Source organism: Chiloscyllium punctatum, chromosome 41, assembly GCF_047496795.1.
Source record: "Chiloscyllium punctatum isolate Juve2018m chromosome 41, sChiPun1.3, whole genome shotgun sequence".
NCBI lineage: Eukaryota > Metazoa > Chordata > Chondrichthyes > Orectolobiformes > Hemiscylliidae > Chiloscyllium > Chiloscyllium punctatum.
In genome coordinates, this window is record NC_092779.1 from 19,372,790 (window position 1) to 19,392,533 (window position 19,744).

The following is a 19,744-nucleotide window of genomic DNA, read 5'->3' on the forward strand; positions in this document are numbered from 1 at the left end:
CTTTGTTAATAATCAACCAAACCACTAGGTGGAGTATCTCACCCATATCCTATAGCTAAAGAACAATCCAGTTGTTTGGCTCGGACCATCTTCCCAATGGAATCTTAGTGTATCTGCGAATTAATCAGGCATTATTGAAGGGATTAATGTTTAATCCACTCTTTTCCCAATCTTGATGTCACAACTGATCATGAGATGAGCTAACAAACTCACATTTGTTCCATCACGAAGACTGCCTACTTTAACCTTGTTAATATTGTCTGCCCTTACCCTATCTCAACCCATCTGCTATTGGATATTTTCTTTACACTTGTCTTAGCCAAAAGGTCGAGTGCCTTTGTTACCTGCGTTCTAACCACCATAACCTTGAGGTCACCTGAAACTTGGCTGTCCATGTCTTAACTTACAGCATATCCCGTCCCTCTCTCATCCCCCTCAATGACCCACGCAGGTTCCCTGTTCAAACAATGCCTTAATTTTAAAACTCTAACCCTCATTTTCAAATCCCTCAGTGGATCCAACTGTTCCTGCCTCTGGGATCCCTTCCACTCCCCCACACCTTTTGACCACCTTTTTGATGAAGAAAAGTGGCCTTCTCTCACCCACCTTCCACTACCTGTTGTATTAAGGCATTGGAGGCAGATTGATGCCATTATTTTGGCACTTTGTAGGGCCTCATTAGGCCTAAGGGTGGACAGACTGTTAACACCTTACCCAGATCCATACCCTGTATCTTTCCATTCCACTTAGTGGTGGATAGAAAAAGCATATTTTTTGTCTCCTCCATCCATGCCGGTCATGGGCTGGGTGGGAGATAGTACCATCCAGCCCTATGCTTTGAGGTACATTAGCTGCGAGAATCTAGACACAGAGGCTGGAATTTCATTCTGAGGGTGGGAATCAGGACATTTCCTGGTCCTGAATGGAGCAGTATTCTTTCACAGAGCCATCTCCTCAAATGATACAGAGGCAGGTTCTCTGTCTGACTGAGGGTGGAAGGTGGGCTCACGAGGCTGGAGCGCAAATCATAGGCCTTCCAGTTTGAGAGAAACAGAAAGCTGCAGTGAAATAACTGAGACAGTGCCTCAGTGTGGTGGCACTCTCTCATCAAAACTTACATTAAAAAGATGGAAGACGTAGCCGTGTCATCACTGTGAGATGGGAGGGGTGGTGTAGAATCCCTTAATTGGGCTCCACCTACACCAGGCAGGCAGGGAGGGCAATAGGCTGAGCCCTGGGCCTGCCACTGTGTACCCAATTATCCAACCCTCTGTTGCATTGGGGTACTGGAGACCAGTCAACCTGCTTTTAATCATGGCATACCAAGACTTTTAATTAGGCTAATTGGCTACTTGCTTAGTGTGTTGTGTGGGTAATCCTGTCAGTCCTGAATTGTTCTCAGCAAAAATGGTAAACTCAGTTACACACTGATCAGCCGCAGAATTTTGGAAACTCGTCTGACTGCTTCTTTGATATTGGCACTGCTTGACAATTCATCTCAAAGGCTGTAACCTCACTTTACAGAATATTTGTTTTGTGGGTATGAATTCAATTAAAAAGTCTAGAATTGCAACTCTAATTATGACCATGAAACATCATCAACTGTCAGGAAAATTCGGAAAATAAATTGCTGGAAAAGCTCAGCAGGTGTGGAGAGAAAGCAGAATTAATGTTTTGGGTGTGGTGACCCTTCATCAGAACTGAAAAGGAATCCAGAATGGATTCAGGAAAAGTCACTGATATCCTTTAGGGAGGGAAACTGCTGTCAACTACCCAGGCTGGCCTACAAGTGACTGCAGCTCCACAGCATTGAGGTTGACTTTTAATTGCCATCTGGGCAACAAATGCTAGTCCAGTCAGCAATGCCTTCATTCATAAATGAATCAAAGGAGGTTCTATTGAATCTGCAAGGCATCAGTATATTCTTTCAAAGTTTTGTTTTGTTCTATCATGGGATGTGGGAGCCATCGGCAAGGTTAGTGTTTGTTACCGTCCCTAAATGCCCTTGCACAGGTGTTGCTGAGCTACCACTGGTCCATCTGATGTAGATGCACCACAATACTGTTATGATGTGAGTTCCAAGATTTTAACTCAATAACAATGAAGGAACTGCAATACAGTTCCAAGTCAAGATAGTGTGTGGCTTAGATGGGAACTTGCAGGTGATGATCTTCCATTGCACCTGCTGCCCTTGTCCATCCAGGTGATAGAAGTTATGGGATCCAAAGGAAATGTTAAAGGAACCTTAGTGAGTTGTTGAGCATATCCTGTACATAGTACATTGTGCACAGTGGTGGAGGGAGTGAATGTTAAGAGTGGTGCATGAGGTGTCAATCAAGCAGCTTCTTGACTGTTGTTGGAGCTGTACTCATTCAGGAAAGTTGATGCCTAATTGTAGATAGTGGGCAGATTTTGGAGAGTCAGCAAGTTTGCAGACTCTGATCCGTAATGTTTATCTCACAATTCTTATTCAATTTATTGTCAGGGGTAATGTCTAGAATGTCGATAGTGAAGGATTCAGTGCTGGTAACCTCGAAAGGATATGGTTAGATTGTCTCTTGTTGAGAGGATAGCAATATGAACCTAGACTGCCAAGTTTATGTTATGATGCTGGATGAGGTTCTTAACTTCATGTTGTGATCTGGTTAAGGACCAGTTTGAAGCTGACAAAAGTGAAATCTAGGGGACTTACTAAGCGAGTAAAGCCACAAGATCCCATTTTGAACAGACAGCAAATCTACAGTACAACCTCAGAACAGTACAGATACAACCTATGTTTAATACCTAGGATTAGCATGTGGTAAACATGGCTAATATACCATGACCAAGCTTCCTATAGTGCCCATTAAGTAGCAAATGTGGTCAAGACAGATTCCATTTATTTCCCAGTAACTCTCTGCAGATGTCAATGACATGATGGCTAAACCACAGATTATCATTCTTTGTGATGTTTAAATGTCTGCCAAATAGCCTTGAAACTCCATCCTATGAGCTGTTCCATCATAGACTGCCTCAACACTACTCCTGTTCTACACAATCACCCTCCTGTTGTGTGTTCATACTCCCTGGATGCCTAAGTACTGCAGTGCAGTTTTTGTCATGGACAAACTCCAGTTTTTTTTGCCAACAAAGCCAGATCTTTTCCTGAGAACCAGTCTTGCTCAGTTGCATTATGTGGACACTTCTCGCGGATTTTTATCCTCCCACTCCCAGCTGTACTGATCTATTAGTGACATCTGGCCACAATAACTTTCTAGGATCTTTTCTTATATCCTGACTGCTACACCTGCCTAATCACTCCTACAACTTTGCCTGAATTCCAACACCATAGAGAATTAATTCATTGTCACCTTCACAAAGCCTATTGACTCTCTTGTTGCTTCATTAAAAAATCAGCACTTCTATTGTGGGTTTACTCTCTGATCTCACAACTCACTGACTTTCAGTCTGTTCCAGTAATCTTTTGAACTGTTCTTCAGTGATCCTTGATTTGTCCAGACTGCCCTGTTGAACAGCTAGCTTTATTGAACAACTTGCAAGAATAACTTGCCCACCCCTACTGCTGGGCAGAATTGAATGCTGCCAGCCAGCAACTTGTAGAAGTGAGCGTGCACTGAACATTCCATTTTTCCCTGGTACAATATGTAAACTGGAAATACATTTCATCACGATGGTCATTGCCAGGTACGTGTGAATATTTTTTGGGACTCTATGGTTATATTTGGGGTGGCACGGTGGTTCAGTGGTTAGCACCGCTGCCTCACAGCACCAGGGTCCCAGGTTCAATTCCAGTCTCGGACAGCTGTCTGTGTGGAGTTTGCACGTTCTCCCTGTGTGTAAGTGGGTTTCCTCCCACAATCCAAAGACGTGCAGGTCAGGTGAATTGGCAGTGCTCAATTGTCCATAGTGTTAGGTGCAATAGTCAGAGGGAAATGGGTCTGGGTGGGTTACTGTTCAGAGGGTCGGTGTGGACTGGTTGGGCTGAAGAGCCTGTTTCCACACTGTAGGAAATCTAAATATTATGAAGAGAGGTGATGTAACTTGGAATACGGAAGATTTAAGAGTAATTTGATGAAGGTCTTTTGAAATTTTGAAAGAAATTGAAAGAATAAATAAAGTAAAATAAATTATTTCCATTGGTGGGGGACAAGTACAAGTGGACACAAACTTAAAATAAGAGCCAGGCTATTAAGGAGAAAAGTTATGAAACTTTTATTCACGAGAAGGGGTGGTAGAAGTGTGGAACTTACTCCTCCAAAAAGCAGTAACGGTAAAGGGGGTCAGTTGACTGGGTGGCTAGTTTGCAAAGTAAAGTAACACCAACAGTATGAGTCCAATTCCCACACTAAGAAGAACTCTCTTTCTCAATCTCCCTCCTTCCGGACGAATGGTGATCCTCAGGTTAAACCATCACTGGTTGTCTCTCTCTAATGAGAGTGTAGCAGTAGATGCAATTTTCACTCTAAGGTCAATAGATAGTCACTCAGCAAGCTGAATGGAGTTAGGAAACATATCGGACACAGTCAAGAGTGTGGTGCTGGAAAAGCACAGCAGGTCAGGCAGCATCCAAGGAGCAGGAGAATCAACGTTTCGGGCAAAAGCCTTTCATCGGGAATGAAGTGCTTATGCCTGAAACGTCGATTCGCTTGCTTCTCGGATGCTGCCTGACCTGCTGTGCTTTTCCAGCACCACACTCTCGGCTCTGATCTCCAGCATCTGCAGTCCTCACTTTCTATACCATATCAGACACAATCTCATTCAACAGAAGGCTGGGCTAAATGATCTCCTCCTGTTTCTGCTAAAGGTCAGATGGGTAGATTTTGGATGGAGGATAGTCATGTCATGCATTGGATGGAATCCTAGCCCCTGAGTCATAAATTCTGTGTTTCTCCTCAATGGCCAGACAACTTAATAATCAAATAAAACAAAGAATTATGCTACTGGAAATCTGAAACATCAACTGAAATTGCTGGAGAAACTCAGCAGATCTGGCACCATCTGTGCAGAGAAAGCAGAGGTAACAATTTGAGTCCAGTGACTCATCAGAACTGATGATAGCTAGGAAAAGGTAGTATTTATGCTGAAGAGAGGGGGTAGGGATCTGGGGAAAGAGGTGAGAGGATAGGTGGAGATGGAGCTCAAAGAGAGATAGAGTGACAGTCAGGGAGACAAAGGGCTAGATGATAGTTTGCTCAGGAGAAAGGAGATCCTCCAGTTTCCTGAAGAAGGGCTTATGCCCGAAACGTCGATTCTCCTTCTCCTTGGATGCTGCCTGACCTGCTGCGCTTTTCCATCCACACCTTTTTAAGCTCTGATCTCCAGCATCTGCAGTCCTTACTTTCTCCCAGGAGAAAGGAGAGCTGATAATGGGGACTATAATAAGTTGAAAGTGGGTAAGCTATGCTGAAAGCAACTCATGTTGTGAGAGGGCCTGGGCTATTGGGGTGGGTAAAGGACCTGGAAGAAGGTGTTCAGGCCCAAATATTGTTGAACTCGATACTGAGTTCTGAAGACTGTGGGGTCCCCAAGTGGAATATGAGATGCTGTTCTTTCAGTTTGCACTGAGCCGTAGTGGAACTCTGCAGCAGGCCCAACACAGAGATGTTTGCTACTGGTGTGTTGAAGTGGAAATCTGTGTCATTCTAATGGATGGAACATAGCTATTGTACAAAGTGACCCAGTCTGCATTTTGTCTTTCCAATGTCGAGGAGACTACATTTGTGAGCAGCAACTACAGTATACTAGATTGAATGAAATGCAGGTTAATTATGAACCTTCAAATCCTCTCAAAGCACCTAAGGTAGGCATTTAGGGTGAGGGTGTCTTCTTCAGCCAGCATTTGCAAAATGACAATAACAAGCCGGTGCAGTACTTTGCCAAACATTATTATGTCTCAATGTGGAGGTCCATGGTTGGCAATGCCTGCATAGCGCATGGTACCTGAATAGAGAGGGGACGGTGGATGAAGAGTTGGCACAAGGGCCACTTATTGGACTCGATGTGCCATCTGCCCCCAAACCCACTGGTGGGGGAGGATTAAATTAAGCCTGAAGCTGCTGACGACAAATTTGTGAAGTGCAATCTAGTTTGCAGTATGTGAACCAGTTGCCTTAGAGTCGATTAGTCACTGTGGAGAATTCTAAAAACAAGCCTGTTATAAAATATTCAGTTTTGCTGACAAGTTTTAACTTAGTTTGTTTTCCTTTGCATTGACCTTAGTTGACCTCTCTCTTTTCTGTTTGTCGTTCTTGTGCTGTCATGTTTATTTCTGGAATATTTTCTTTTTATTTTATATTTGTTGTTTTGGAAATAGCAAAACAAAGTACAATATTGGCTATAGCCAACCCTTGTTAGTTGCACTGGTCAGTGGAAGACTGAGGGTTCAGTTTGCAAGAATATCACTATGAATAGTTCAGCCTTGTTCTATGATATTCACTTGGCTTGTGTCACTTGCTTTCCCTTCTGTTGCTTCTCTTGCATTCTCTCTCACTGTCTTATTATGGTATCTCACTGTCTCTCACTCTCTAAGTTAGACTCATGCACTCTCGCTCTGTCACCTCGCTCTCATTTTCTCGCTGTCCATCATGCTCTCTCATTCTCTTATTCTCACTGTCACTGTCTGTCCTGTGTTACACTCTTTCATCCTCACTCTCGTACTCTGACTCTCACTCTTTCTCTCACCCTCACACACTCTCTGTCTGTTACATTCTCTCACCCTCTGTCCCCTCTCTCTCACATCTATTCTCTCACTCATACACTATCACTCTTAGACCATAAGGTGCAGAAATTAGGCCATTCAGCCCATCAAGTCTGCTCTACCATTCAGTCATGAGCTGGAAGAACTCAGCAAGCCAGGCAGCATAGGAGGTGGAGAAGTCGGCATTTCGGCTGTAACCCTTCTTCAGGACTGGGGGGTAGGTGTGGGGGGAGCTGCAGATAATGGGGGTAGCGGGGGCAGGGAGGTGAAGTGGGGATAGGTGAAAACAGGAAGAGGGTATGAGCTGGTTAGTCAATGGGAGGAATGAATCTGGTAGGTGGTAGGGAGCAGTAGCATGGAGGAGGAGGGGATGGGAAGGGATTTGGGGGAAGGGAAGGGAGGTTACTTGAAACTGGAGAACTCAGTGCAGGCTGCCGAGGTAGAAGTTGAGGTGTTGGTCCTCCAACTTGCAGTTTGGTTCATTGTGGCAATGGAGGAGGCCAAGGATGATCATGTCAGAAAGGGAGTGGAGAGGGGAATTAAAATGGGTGGTGACCAGGAGGTCTGGTTGGTCTCCGTAGGCCTGGCTATGATGCTCAGCAAACCATTCCCGAAGTTTACGTTTGATCTCCCCAATGCTGAGAAGACCACATCGGGAACATCTGATGCAGTCAACTAGGTTGGAAGAGAGGCAGGTGAACCTTTGTCTCACCTGGAAGGACCGTTTGGGGCCCTGGATGGAGGTGAGGGGACTGGTGTACCGGCAGGTTTTGCATCTTTTCCGATTGCAGGGGAAGGTACCTGGGGGTTCAGAGGGGTTCGGTGGGGAGAGTGGCACAAACCAAGGACTGTCAAAGGGAATAGTCCTTGCAGAAGGCAGAGGGGGGTGGGAAAGGGAAGATGTTCTTGGTGGTGGGGTCTAGTTGGAGGTGGCAGAAGTGTTTAAGGATGATCCATTGGATGTGGAGACTGGTGGGGGTGATAGGTGAGGACAAGGGGGACCCTCTCTTTATTGCGTTTAAAGGGGGGGGGGGTTAGAGCAGTGGAACAGGGAATGGAGCTGGTGCAGTGGAGGGTTTTCTGGATGACAGAGGGAGGAAAAGCACATTGTTTTTCTGCTCTAAACCTTGACTGCTCTAAACCCCACCCTCCCAAGCATAATAAAGACAGGGTCCTCCTTGCCCTCACCAACCACCCCAACAGTTTCCACATCCAATGCATCATCCTTAAACATTCCTGCCAACTCCAACTAGACTCTACCACCAAGAACATCTTGCCCTCTCCACCCCCTATGCCTTCTGCAAGTCCTCTGCCCTTCGACAGTCCTTGGACAGTCACCACCCATTTCAATTCCCCCAACCACTCCCTTTCCGATATCACCATCCTTGGCCTCCTCCATTGCCTCAACAAACCACAATGCCCATTGGAGGATCAACACCTCATCTTTTGCCTGGGCAGCCTAAAGTCCAGAGGAAAAAGAGAGGACTGCAAATGCTGGAGATCAGAGCTTCCCGAAGAAGGGCTTATGCCCGAAACGTCGATTCTCCTGTTCCTTTGATGCTGTCTGACCTGCTGTGCTTTTCCAGCAACACATTTTTAAGCGCTAAAGTCCAGAGGACTCAACATTGAGTTCTCCAGTTTCAAATACCCTCCCTTTCCTTCCCTCCACTCCCTTCGCAGCCCCTCCCCCCTCTTCCATTGTTCCCTGCCACCATCCGGATTCATTCTTCCCACCTATCCCCACCTCACCATCCTGCCCTGCTACCCCTTTATCTGCAGTTCCCCCCCACATCCACCCCCAGTCCTGAAGAAGGGTTACACCTGAAATGTTGACTTAAAGTCATAGAGTCATAGAGATGTACAGCATGGAAACAGACCCTTCGGTCCAACCTGTCCACACCGACCAGATATCCCAACCCAATCTAGTCCCACCTGCCAGCACCCGGCCCATATCCCTACAAACCCTTCCTATTCATATACCCATCCAAATGCCTCTTATTGTACCAGCCTCCACCACATCCACTGGCAGCTCACTCCATACACGTACCACCCTCTGCGTGAAAAAATTGCCCCTTAGGTCTCTTTTATATCTTTCCCCCTCACCCTAAACCTATGCCCCTCTAGTTCTGGACTCCCCAATCCAAGGGAAAAGACTTTGCCTATTTACTCTATCCATGCCCCTTATAATTTTATAAACCTCTGTAAGGTCACCCCTCAGTCTCCGACGCTCCAGGAAAAACAGCCCCAGCCTGTTCAGCCTCTCCATGTAGCTCAGACCCTCCAACCCTGGCAACATCCTTGTAAATCTTTTCTGAACCCTTTCAAATTTCACAACCTCTTTCCGATAGGAAGGAGACCAGAATTGCACTCTTTATTCTCTCTACTTCCTGATGCTGTCTGTCTTGCTGAGTTCTTCCAGCCTCCTGTCTGTCTATTTTGGATTCCAGCTTCTGCAGATTTTTTGTCTCCCACCATTCAATCGTGGCTGATAGGTTTCTCAACCCCATTCTCCCGCTTTCGCCCAATAACCCTTGATCCCCTTGACAACCAAGAATCCACCTAACTCCATCTTAAATAAACTCAGTGAGCTGGCGTCTGCAGCCTTCTGTGGCAATGAATTCCAGAGATTCACCACTCTCTGGCCGAAGAAGTTCCTCCTTATCTCTGTTCTAAAAGTTTGTTCATGAACGGGAGTACTCCTGGTCAAGTCCAATCCTGTGGATGGGATCCAACCAATTGTGTGCCTCTTCGTTCTCAAATTCGCAGAACAGACACCAATTTCTTGTTGAAGTTTCATCAAATTCACCTTTCTGCCTGAGCGTGCTCATCTTTATTAGATTAGATTAGATTACTTACAGTGTGGAAACAGGCCCTTCGGCCCAACAAGTCCACACCGACCCGCCGAAGCGCAACCCACCCATTCCCCTACATTTACCCTTTTACCTAACACTACGGGCAATTTAGCATGGCCAATTCACCTAACCTGCACATCTTTGGACTGTGGGAGGAAACCGGAGCACCCGGAGGAAACCCACGCAGACATGGGGAGAATGTGCAAACTCCACTCAGTCAGTCACCAGAGTCGGGAATTGAACCCAGGTCTCTGGCGCTGTGAGGCAGCAGTGCTAACCACTGTGCCACCGTGCCGCCCTCTTCCAGTGAGGCTACTAGCCATCTCACATTGTCCTCTGATTGACACTCCCACCTCTGGAACCAGTCCTCCATCATATATATTTCAGCAAACCTGAAGGCAGCCTCCCGTAATGCTCTTGAAGTGATGTGCAACAGAAGCAAGGGTGCTGTGAGAAAAATCTTTTTCACTCAGCGAGTAGTTCGAGTATGGAATGCACTGCCTAAAAATTAGGCAGAGGTGATCCAATTGAGGCATTTAAGAGCACATTGGATGATAATTTGGATAGAAATTGCATGGAAATATATGTGGAAAAGGCAGGAGATTGGCATGAGGTAATACAGCTGGAGCAAGCAAAATGGGCCAAATGGCCTCATTCCACACTGTAACTTTTTCATGATCCCGTAATCTTGGAGTGGGGACAAAGAGCCAAATTACCTAACCTTACTCCTCGCTTTCTTCCTGAGGAACACTCACAGTATATAAACTCAGGGGTCTCGGATTATAATTCAACCTGTAAAATTATTGCCTAGGATTCTATCATTCTCAAAATACTCAGTAAATGGCTTTGAAACTGATTTTTGCTGCATCAGAAACAGTTCCAACTTTATCATCACAATTGGATTATAGACCCATTAAGCTGGTCCTTGTCCCTCAGCTGTAATGTCACCAGCGCAACGGAAGCCCAGTTTCTCAACATTTACCTTCTATTGTGCTTGTGATGGCAAAGTGGGGAACACACCAAGGATATCATAAATGTGCAAATGATGATTGTCAATTAAAGACCCTCTACTTTATTCAGGCAACTCCCTACAATTGTGATGCTTCTTGCCATGGCACGTTCCTAGCTCTATGTAGATTTTACTGAGATTATTTTGGCTTAAAGTGTGAATATTAGAAAAGCGTTTGCTTTAGCTACTGACACATGTCAGGTGCCTTCCTCTGGACACAGCTACAGGCACCCGCATGTACTCAATGCACGCACTGTTCTTGTGCTTTAATTCAATCGCCTAATTAAAACTCTGAAAAAGCATCACTATGATCTGATGCATGAGTATTTGTTCATGTGTGTGTTTGTGCATGAGTTTGTTACTTCTATTATTGTCACAAGTGAAGGCCTTTAAATGCCACAATTCTTCTGCAATTGCACCAGTATTTTCTCAAAGCTGCCAATATACAGAAACATCATAACTCTTTGCCTTTCTCTTGCAGTGCAAGAATAAGTGCCACCCAGTGCCTCAAACAGCCCTGGCTAAATAACATAGCAGAGAAAGCTAAACAATGTAAGGTTCATCTCAAGTCCCAGATCCTTCTTCAGAAATACATGGTGCGACGGCTGTGGAAGGTACAACAATAGCTTACAACGGAATTTGATGAAGCATTTTCCATTTTTGTGTTTCTCTTCGTCAAACCAGAGTATGGATCTGAAGTATGGCCCATTTTTTTAAAAATGCAATGAAATTGTTGGAAGCCAACGTTGAAACGCAATGCACAGTGTAAACATTTGGTTCAGGGGCTGCTCTGTAATGTGCAGCATTTCCAGTATAGCTTTGTTCGGAAAATTTATTTGAATTCCTGAGAGGGCAAAGCACAGAAATCATAATGAAGGATGTTTGTACTGACTATCCAGCTCCTCTCCACTTGCCATAAAAATGTCCATAATATACTTCCACAGTCAGGAGCTCAGCTATTTCCTACTTCATACAATTAACATGGCCTTGCAGTACCATAGTGCAGGAACATACACCACCACCAAAAAGCAGGAAGTAGTTCCAGCACCAGGATAGGCTTCTGGCAAACGGAAGTCTCTAAAAGCTTAAACATTATCCCTGGGAAAGAGGAGGGTTTGAACTGAATCAAAGATGTCTGCAGTTTGCCCTTGGGACTGTCACAAGGCCCTGGCAAATAAACCAAGAATCTGCTGCAGTTCCCTCTCTGATGCAATGCCAAGGAAAATTGAGTCCAATATTAGAGACGTCTCACTCGTTTTCAGACATTTGTGCTTCGGAATTGAGCTTTCTATAGGGGCAAAAGTCAGAAACATTGGCATCCTTATCATTTAAATGATTACTTGACTCTTATAAATTGCTCACCTTAAAAAAGTAAATGGCAATTATGTGGGCACCTGACCCCAAGATTCACAGTTATTTTACAGTCAGTGCAGTACTTTTAAAGTGTAGTCACTGTTATAATTAGGAAATGTGACAGCCAATTTACACATAGCAAACTCCCATAAAAGCAATGTGATAATGACCAAATAATCTGTTTTCTTTCAATATTAATTAGAAGCTAGATGTTGCTAAAAATATTAAGGATAACTCCTCTGCCTTTTCTCCAAATAGTGCTTTAGGATCTTCTATGTACATCTGACTGAACCTCAGTTTAATGTCTTCATCCAAAGGACAGTACCTCTGGCAGTGCAACATTCTGTCAGTGCTGTTGTTTTCTGCCAATGAGATGCAGACCTGCCTAACCTGATTGACACCACATTGACATGGTCTCTTCCTGACCCTCTGTCTTGCTGCTAACCCTTCGATTCGCAGTCCTCTCTCAGTCCTGCTTCTCCCACTTGCTATGAGCGAGTGCTCTGGAGATGCATGGAGTGAGACAGGAGGAGCAGATTGTGGAAACTGCCTCTCGCTGTACAAACTCCAAAACCCTCACGCACTGCAAAAGTTCAGGAGGGAGAAGGAGAGGCTGTGAGTCAAAGGGACAGCATCAAGGGGGTGCGTTAGTAAACAGGTGAAGCTGTGAACTGGAGCGTCAATGGACGGAAAAGTCCATAATGAACGTGAGGATCAGAGAGTAGAATATGTGACAAATAGAAAGGTCAGGAAAGAGGATTGGCAAGTGGCACTTTTATATTACTAGTTTAATTTTACATTTTAAAATTTGTTTCATTTTAAAAGTTATTTCACAGGATCACAGAAGTTTTACCAGACAGAGGGAGGCCACTCAGCCCATCATGTCTGCGGCAGCTCATTGATTGAGTGTCATTACCTAGTGTCAATCTCCAGCTTTTTCTCCATGCCCTTGCACGTTATTTTTATCCCAATAATCATCTAATCATCAGTGAACCTCTGTCCACCAGGTTTCCAGACAGTGCATTCCAGGCTCTAGTTACTAACCGAGTGAAAAGGTTTATCACCACTTCACTGGATTTGGTACTGTAAAGTATTTCACTTTAAAGGGAATAATTCTTGCATCCATTTTCAGATTAATGGTGTCCTATAGAACTTTACAGCTTTTACTTAGGTATTAAAGAACACGTTTGATCTGTTTAAAGTCACTTCACTTCAAGACATGATTTTTGAGAATACAACTGCATCTTCAACTGAGTTCACAGTCCTTTTCCAAATAAAATGGCAGAAATATTATGTTCCAGTAGTTTACCCAAATAATTTCAATCCTGAAATCTGAACATGTGGGGAAAGAAGCACATGCTAACCTCAAAACCATGGGCCATACTTCAATCTGCATTACAATCTGGTTCTTGCATTCTTCATATTAATAATCTATATTTTTAACCTTCAAGCCTCGCACCAATAGTAACAGAATTGACACATGAATGCGTAACTCTACTAGGTTTTATGTCTTCTAGGAACTTTCTTGTATTACTGCATTTGGTAAGCTTCTTCATGAATGTTGGTTGGATTTTGATACGGAGCATAAAATGTATATCTGTTGTTAACATGCATTGTTGATTAACTTTTATTTCTCTGCACCCCCAACCCCACACCCCCACCCTCTGCACATCCTCCCACGAATTACTGACATTTATCCATTTGTTTTTGTCATTTTCCATTACCTCTGTCTGTCCTGTGCTGCCTCTACACATTCCATATAAGCCAACTCCATAATTTTTGCCATCCATTTTTTTATCTGATTCCCTGTCTTACATTTTTCATTGATCTTCCTCTCCAGTTACTGTCTCTACCACTTGTCTTAATGTGTGACCAAAGTATTTTATCTTTTGGTGTTTGAGGATAAGCACCAATTTCCTCTTTTCTCCAGCCATTTCCAGCAGTTTCACATTAGTTATTTTATCTGCGTGAGGTATGCGGAACTACCAAATGGCTGAATCTCCAGCTAATCAATACTGAAGGCAACAAATGCTAGAGATCACAGCGGGTCAGACAGCATCCATGGAGAGAGAGAGAGAGAGAGAGAGACTAACGTTACAAGTGTAGATGACTTTTCATCAGAGCTGCAATAAAGTGTGGAGAGGACAGCATTTATATTATATTTTCGTTGGGGGGGGGGGCACTGGGGGTAGTTTCAATCAATCATTTAAGCTATAATATCCAGAACTTCTCTTCACCGACACCCTACACCCACTATCCCAGTGCCCCCCCCCCCCCCCCGTACAAAAGCATAAATGCTGTCCTCTCCTCTCCATACTTCAGCTCTGATAAAGAGTCATCTCGACTCGAAACGTCACCTTGCTGTCTCTCCATGGATGCTGTTGACCCACTGTGATCTCCAGGGTTTATTGGTTCAGTACAGATTCCAGCATCTGCAGTAATTTGTTTCTCCAGCTAATCAGTAGCCTTTTTGTTTGCTGTGCATGTCTCCCAAGGCCTAAAACATGGATGACAAGCTATAGCATTTCACCATTACTTCCCTAAGTTTCAGGTTCATTTTATCTTACCTTCTCATGTCTTTCATTCAATCAAAGCTGCTCTTGGATATTTCAATTCTCCTTTGGATCTCAGAATCCACTGCTTCCTATCATGTTCTTTCTGTATCTAGGGGCATGATGGACATCTGGGTTATTGCATATCAATTTCCACACTCTATCTTTTATTGGCAGGTCGATGTGTATTTCTTTTAGATAGATCGGTATCTGCCAATCTTCAACCTGTGGAAAGCTTTATTCAGCACTTCAATGGAAGCTAAGTCTAGAACTAGTAAAGGCAACTAAAAACATACGGTGAAATTAGAATTCAAACTCAATTCAAACTATTTCCACCTTTATTCTACCATTCAAATCTGACGAGTCTTACAATGAATACAAGAAATTGTCAGATCACCTTAGTGGCTTGACTATAATGGAAGGCACTGAAAGGATTGCTTTCATCGTTGAACATTAAGAATCACTATTGACATCCCTAATCTTCCCAGGTTGCTTGTAAAATATACACTTTAAAAGTTATCTTTTTAACATTCTTAGAGACTAAAATTGACTGATTTCAAAATTGGCGAATAAGTGCTTAAATCATTTGAAGAAGTACCCCTGTGCATTATTTTCATAGAAGCATGAACCCATTTGAAACAGAAGCCACAAGCTGCCATATTGAAAGTTGAAGCAGCCAAATGAAGGCAAAGTCTATTGAAGTTGCTGATTATAACAGTTTACTTTTTTAACAAAGTTCATTTGAAAGCTTCATTAAGGAAGACCAAAGCAGAAATGAATCAGACTAACAGGTTACACTGTGGCTTTCAGCCCCATTAAGCAACTTACAACTCACAAGAAAAAGTAAAGAATATTTTTAAACCCCACCCCCATCCCCACAAAATACATTCAATGACAAATAACAAGCATGTAGCAGGTTACAATAGAGGAAAGAAGATTGGATTGCCATTCCTTAATCTCATCCTGCAAGGGGCACTCCAGTTGAAATTAATACTTAATTGTATATTTCAGTGAATATTAATGCTTGCAAAACTATTCAAAGCAGTAATGTCATATTTTTAGTATTAATATTTGATGATGTGTTTAATTTTGCAAAAACGTTTTGCCTGTGACATTTTTGCATCAAAAATGAGACGTAGATTGAAAAGAGTAATCTCATTTTATTCTTATAGAAGAACTATTATGCAGTAACTGCTGCAAACCGATTGAAGAAACGCAGTTCTGGGACATTGGCCTCCATTGAAGTTTGAGCATCTGGTGTTTGGATCTATGACCAAGTGCACTTTTCTCTGTAGGACAGTAGCACACAGGACTTGTATCACCGTCTTGCTGAAATGCCTTCGTTTACTCTTCCACTCTAACATAATCTGGTTCAGGTTTGGAAATCTATGTTTAGGCAACAAAATCATGTATGGGTGTCATTGGGATTTAATTATCTTTCTAAGAAAGGAGTGGTGTTTTGGTGTGATTGTAGTTATCTTAATAATGTTCTTGTTATTTATATAAGTTTTATGGCCAGTGTTTTTGAAGCTAAGCTGCATTTTTATATATAAAGATTAGTTATCATCATTTTAAGGCATCAACAAATTAAGCACAAGGAATTCCTCAAATTCAAAGGATCCCTGTATTACGGTTTCCTCTCCTTCAGGGAGATGGTGGTACTGTCACTAGACCAACCAGCCAGAGGACATTGTTTTATATCCCGAACAGAGCAACTGGTGAAACGTAAAAAAAAAGCAGGGGCAGGTCATTCATCCCTTCAAGTCTACTACGCCATTCAGTATGACCGTAATTGATCATCCAACTCAGTAGCTATAGAGGTTAAATTCTATGAATAAATCTGAAATATAAAGTGAGTCTAGGTAATAGTGACCATTGTTGAACATAGTAAAAACTAATGACCGATAGGAGAGGAAATCCAACCTTTCTGGCTCAGCCTTCATGTGACTCCAAACTCAGAACAATATCAACCTCCCTCTGCAATGACCAGGCACGTGGGATGGGCAATGGCCTTGCCAGTGATGCTGTCATCCCGTGGAAGAATACAAGATAAACATCAGTCTGGAGAAGCTGTGAATTGGACGTTTCCTAAACCTTTTATCCCCTTAATCCTCTACAGATCTGGAGAAACCTTATTGTTAGAGATACTTCTTAAAAGATGTTTTCAAAGCCCCAGTTAGTTGATGAAATGGTAATTGTGTGCCTTGGAAAGAAGCCTCTGCCTGCAGTTGACAGCAATCAGACTGAGCCATTGCCACCCTCTTGTGGCAGTTCCTAATTTATCCTTTTCTACCATTTTACTGTCTCAGTATATTAAAATTTTATGGACGCTTGGTTTCATTAGCAAGGAGTTGAATAGAACCTTTGTGAATTTTTGAAGTAAGGTTGTTTAATGTTGCAGTGTCGCTGTTTTGCCCCAGTTTTACTGAACACAGCATGAACATAGGCACTCAATTAGTCCACGATTTTTTCTGAGAGAAAGACCCATTAAAGAAGTTGAGCTCTCAACAGGTCCTGCCTGTCACTGTTGGTACTTTGAACAAAATTTCAACAAAGAAAGACATATTAAGGACTGGCTGCCCAGCAAATGCAATTCTGGGGAAAGACTCATAATATTTTTATATATCAGCCCTTGGAAGTCTCATTGGCAGTTAGAGCTGAGTCTAAATACATGGAAATCTGTTTTCCCTCCCACCCCAATGCAAATGGGCATTAACAAGAAAACTCTACTCTTGAGTCCATTTACTGGCTATCAGGAAGATCAAGCTGTGCGCACCAGACACTTTTGACCTGTCTCTCTGTCCATTTCTAATCAATGGGTGAAACATTGTGTACTTTATCTCTGCAAAAACAGCAGTTGTTCAAATTATACTGTTTTCAATGATGCCTTAAAGTAATTTTGGTTTTTGTAAAAGACATAGTTGTGATACTCTGTCCTAACCTGCATAACTGCAATTCCATCAAAGCTGATGTTGGATCTGATTTATTTTCATTCATCATTTAACCGTAGTTTTCTTTGTAGAGAGTAGAAATTGCTAAGATAGTAACCATGGTGCAGTCACTCCTCTTGTGAAAATGGCAAATAGAAGCAGGGATTTCACCAATGAGAGTTATCTGAACTTAGTCAGTGAGTTTAGCTAGATCACTGAGACATTCACCTAACAGCAAGTTACAGAGCAGCATTCCACCAAAATACGTGGGGAATAGGTTATCACTGGGGAACGCTATCAAGCACAGGGTGAGTCCACAAGGAAAACTGTAAGTGAATGGATGAGAAAACACAATTAGTTTGAAGTACATCAAGGTAGCAAATCATTCAAAGTACAAGAAAAAAAAACTAATTGTGTAAAACCTTAAGTAGAAGCTTGTGACTTCTGTACAATTATTCCATTTATCTGTATTCAGTGCAAGTAACTTTTGGATGACATTTTTAATGTCTGGCTCTTTAAATACTTTAAATATGCTTAGTTTATTTTAAGCATATCATAAATCCAATTTGTATCACTTACAGTTATCTAGAAAGTTTAAAATCCTGTCATCCTCACAATATTTTGTTCCTCTCAATTTGCAAAAGAAATTATAGTTCCTGTATCATATTTTTTTCTAATTTAAATTGAAGCAAGCAAATTCAGTTGCAACAATGTTTTCAAAGCTACTGTAACATGAAACTTTGTTTGTGAAGAGCAATTGGCTTGAAATATAATATTCTAACGTTCCATTCTAATCTCACTGTATTTTCACTGCAGATTATCTGATTATTTTGACTTTGTTAGCCCTGTTGACTATGAGGGTGTTAATGGAATGGTACAAATATTATCAACTTACATTTTCCCATTTGTAATTTTTTTTGAGATACTCAAATCAATATTTAGGCCCCAAACTGCTGAATAACAGGACAAAGTTCATGTGATTGTTCAAAGCAGCCTGAAAATAATTATTTTGAATGTTAAGGCATGCAGTACACATTCTGTAAACTAATGAAAAAATAATTGTTATGGATTAAACTGATTTTTTGCATAGTTTAATAATATACCAGCAGAATTATACTCATTTCCCTCAAATACATTGAATCTAGAATGTTTACTAAGTTAACATTGCAAGGTGAATAACTGCATTCTATTTTGTCCATTTATGAAACATTTTGATTTGATGTGACAATATAAATACAACAGAATTGTATTAGTATGCTAACGTTGAAGAAAATCTGCTGATATGTTATTGCCATCACATGGAGACTTTTGACAGTGTTTGTATTCAATCATATTTCTAATTGAAGTAAGTAGTAACAACAGAAATGATACAGACGGTTGAATCTGTGGAAGCAAATGGGTTGACTTTGCACCTAATGAGTGGAAAAGGTATATTTTAATAATCTTACTGTCATGCTTACTTTCTTCCTTGCAAACCGGTAGGAGTCTGCCAAACTGAATTCTGATAGAATATTGCATGTTTTCCAGCCTTTTTGCTCAGAGTGCCTTCTGAGTGTGAGTCACGTTGCGTGCCTGAGTTGAGAAACCGGAGAATGTTCTCCTCACTTGCCGTGAAGGCCAGGCTGTCAACAGATAACTGTCAAGTGTAAAATGTCACATTGCAAGTGAGCACTGGGCATACTGCTTATATGTCATACTTAAAATGCTGATGGTGTTTCATAATTGGCAGCACTGACTGTGGAATCCCTGTAGGATGTACTGGTGTCTGGTTTCAAGACTTTAAATGTCACTTCAACACACTGAACCCTCATTGTAATGCGCCCTTTATGTCTTCAGCTTAATGGACTATTTGAATGTACACCTTTCAGAGCCACATGAGGTTTTTTTCTTGCATGAAGGAGCCAAGTTTTTACAGCAGTATGATTGTTCTAAATAAACCATCAGGGTAAAAAAGAAAATTGAAGTGTTGGTGCCCGTTTATTGTGCCCTCAGACCTCCAAAATAGCATCCACAGGAAAGATCTTGCAGGGCACCATGTTGGTGAGACTGAGAACTTGCACGTGACAAATAGCTGCCGGAAGTGTGCGGAGCAGACAGAAGATGGCACTAATTGGTGTGAAACAATTTGATTTGATGCCAGTGGTGCCATGTTGGAGCTCCTCACTCCAGCTTACACTTTCACTCCAGCTTATAGCCAACCTCACATTTTACAGTAGAAAGGATCCCACTTTGTTTGGTGCGCTACATGATGCAGATGTCTACAGGAAATAATGTGGCAATTGCTGAAAGGGCTTTAATTGACTTCAAGGCTCCTGCACAAACTGTTTTTAAACATAGGAACATTAGCAGTC

The 19,744-nt window shown here is 42.3% G+C and overlaps 1 protein-coding gene across 6 annotated transcripts in view; it reads left to right on the forward strand.

Annotated features, from left to right (window-relative positions):
* Positions 1 to 19,351, forward strand: part of LOC140464909 (uncharacterized) — a 188,261-nt gene extending 168,910 nt beyond the window's left edge. For 4 of the 6 annotated variants that reach the window (XR_011955014.1, XM_072560518.1, XM_072560519.1 and 1 more), the window contains 2 exons: positions 11,040 to 11,172; positions 15,636 to 19,351. Coding sequence is in view for 5 of the 6 variants with exons in the window: in XM_072560518.1 (XP_072416619.1) it covers positions 11,040 to 11,172; positions 15,636 to 15,713 (211 nt within the window). In the remaining variant the exon portion in view is untranslated. The remainder of the gene's footprint in view (positions 1 to 11,039; positions 11,173 to 15,635) is intronic. The other 2 variants (XM_072560515.1, XM_072560517.1) reach the window with 1 other exon arrangement.
* The last annotated feature ends 393 nt before the right edge of the window (positions 19,352 to 19,744 follow it).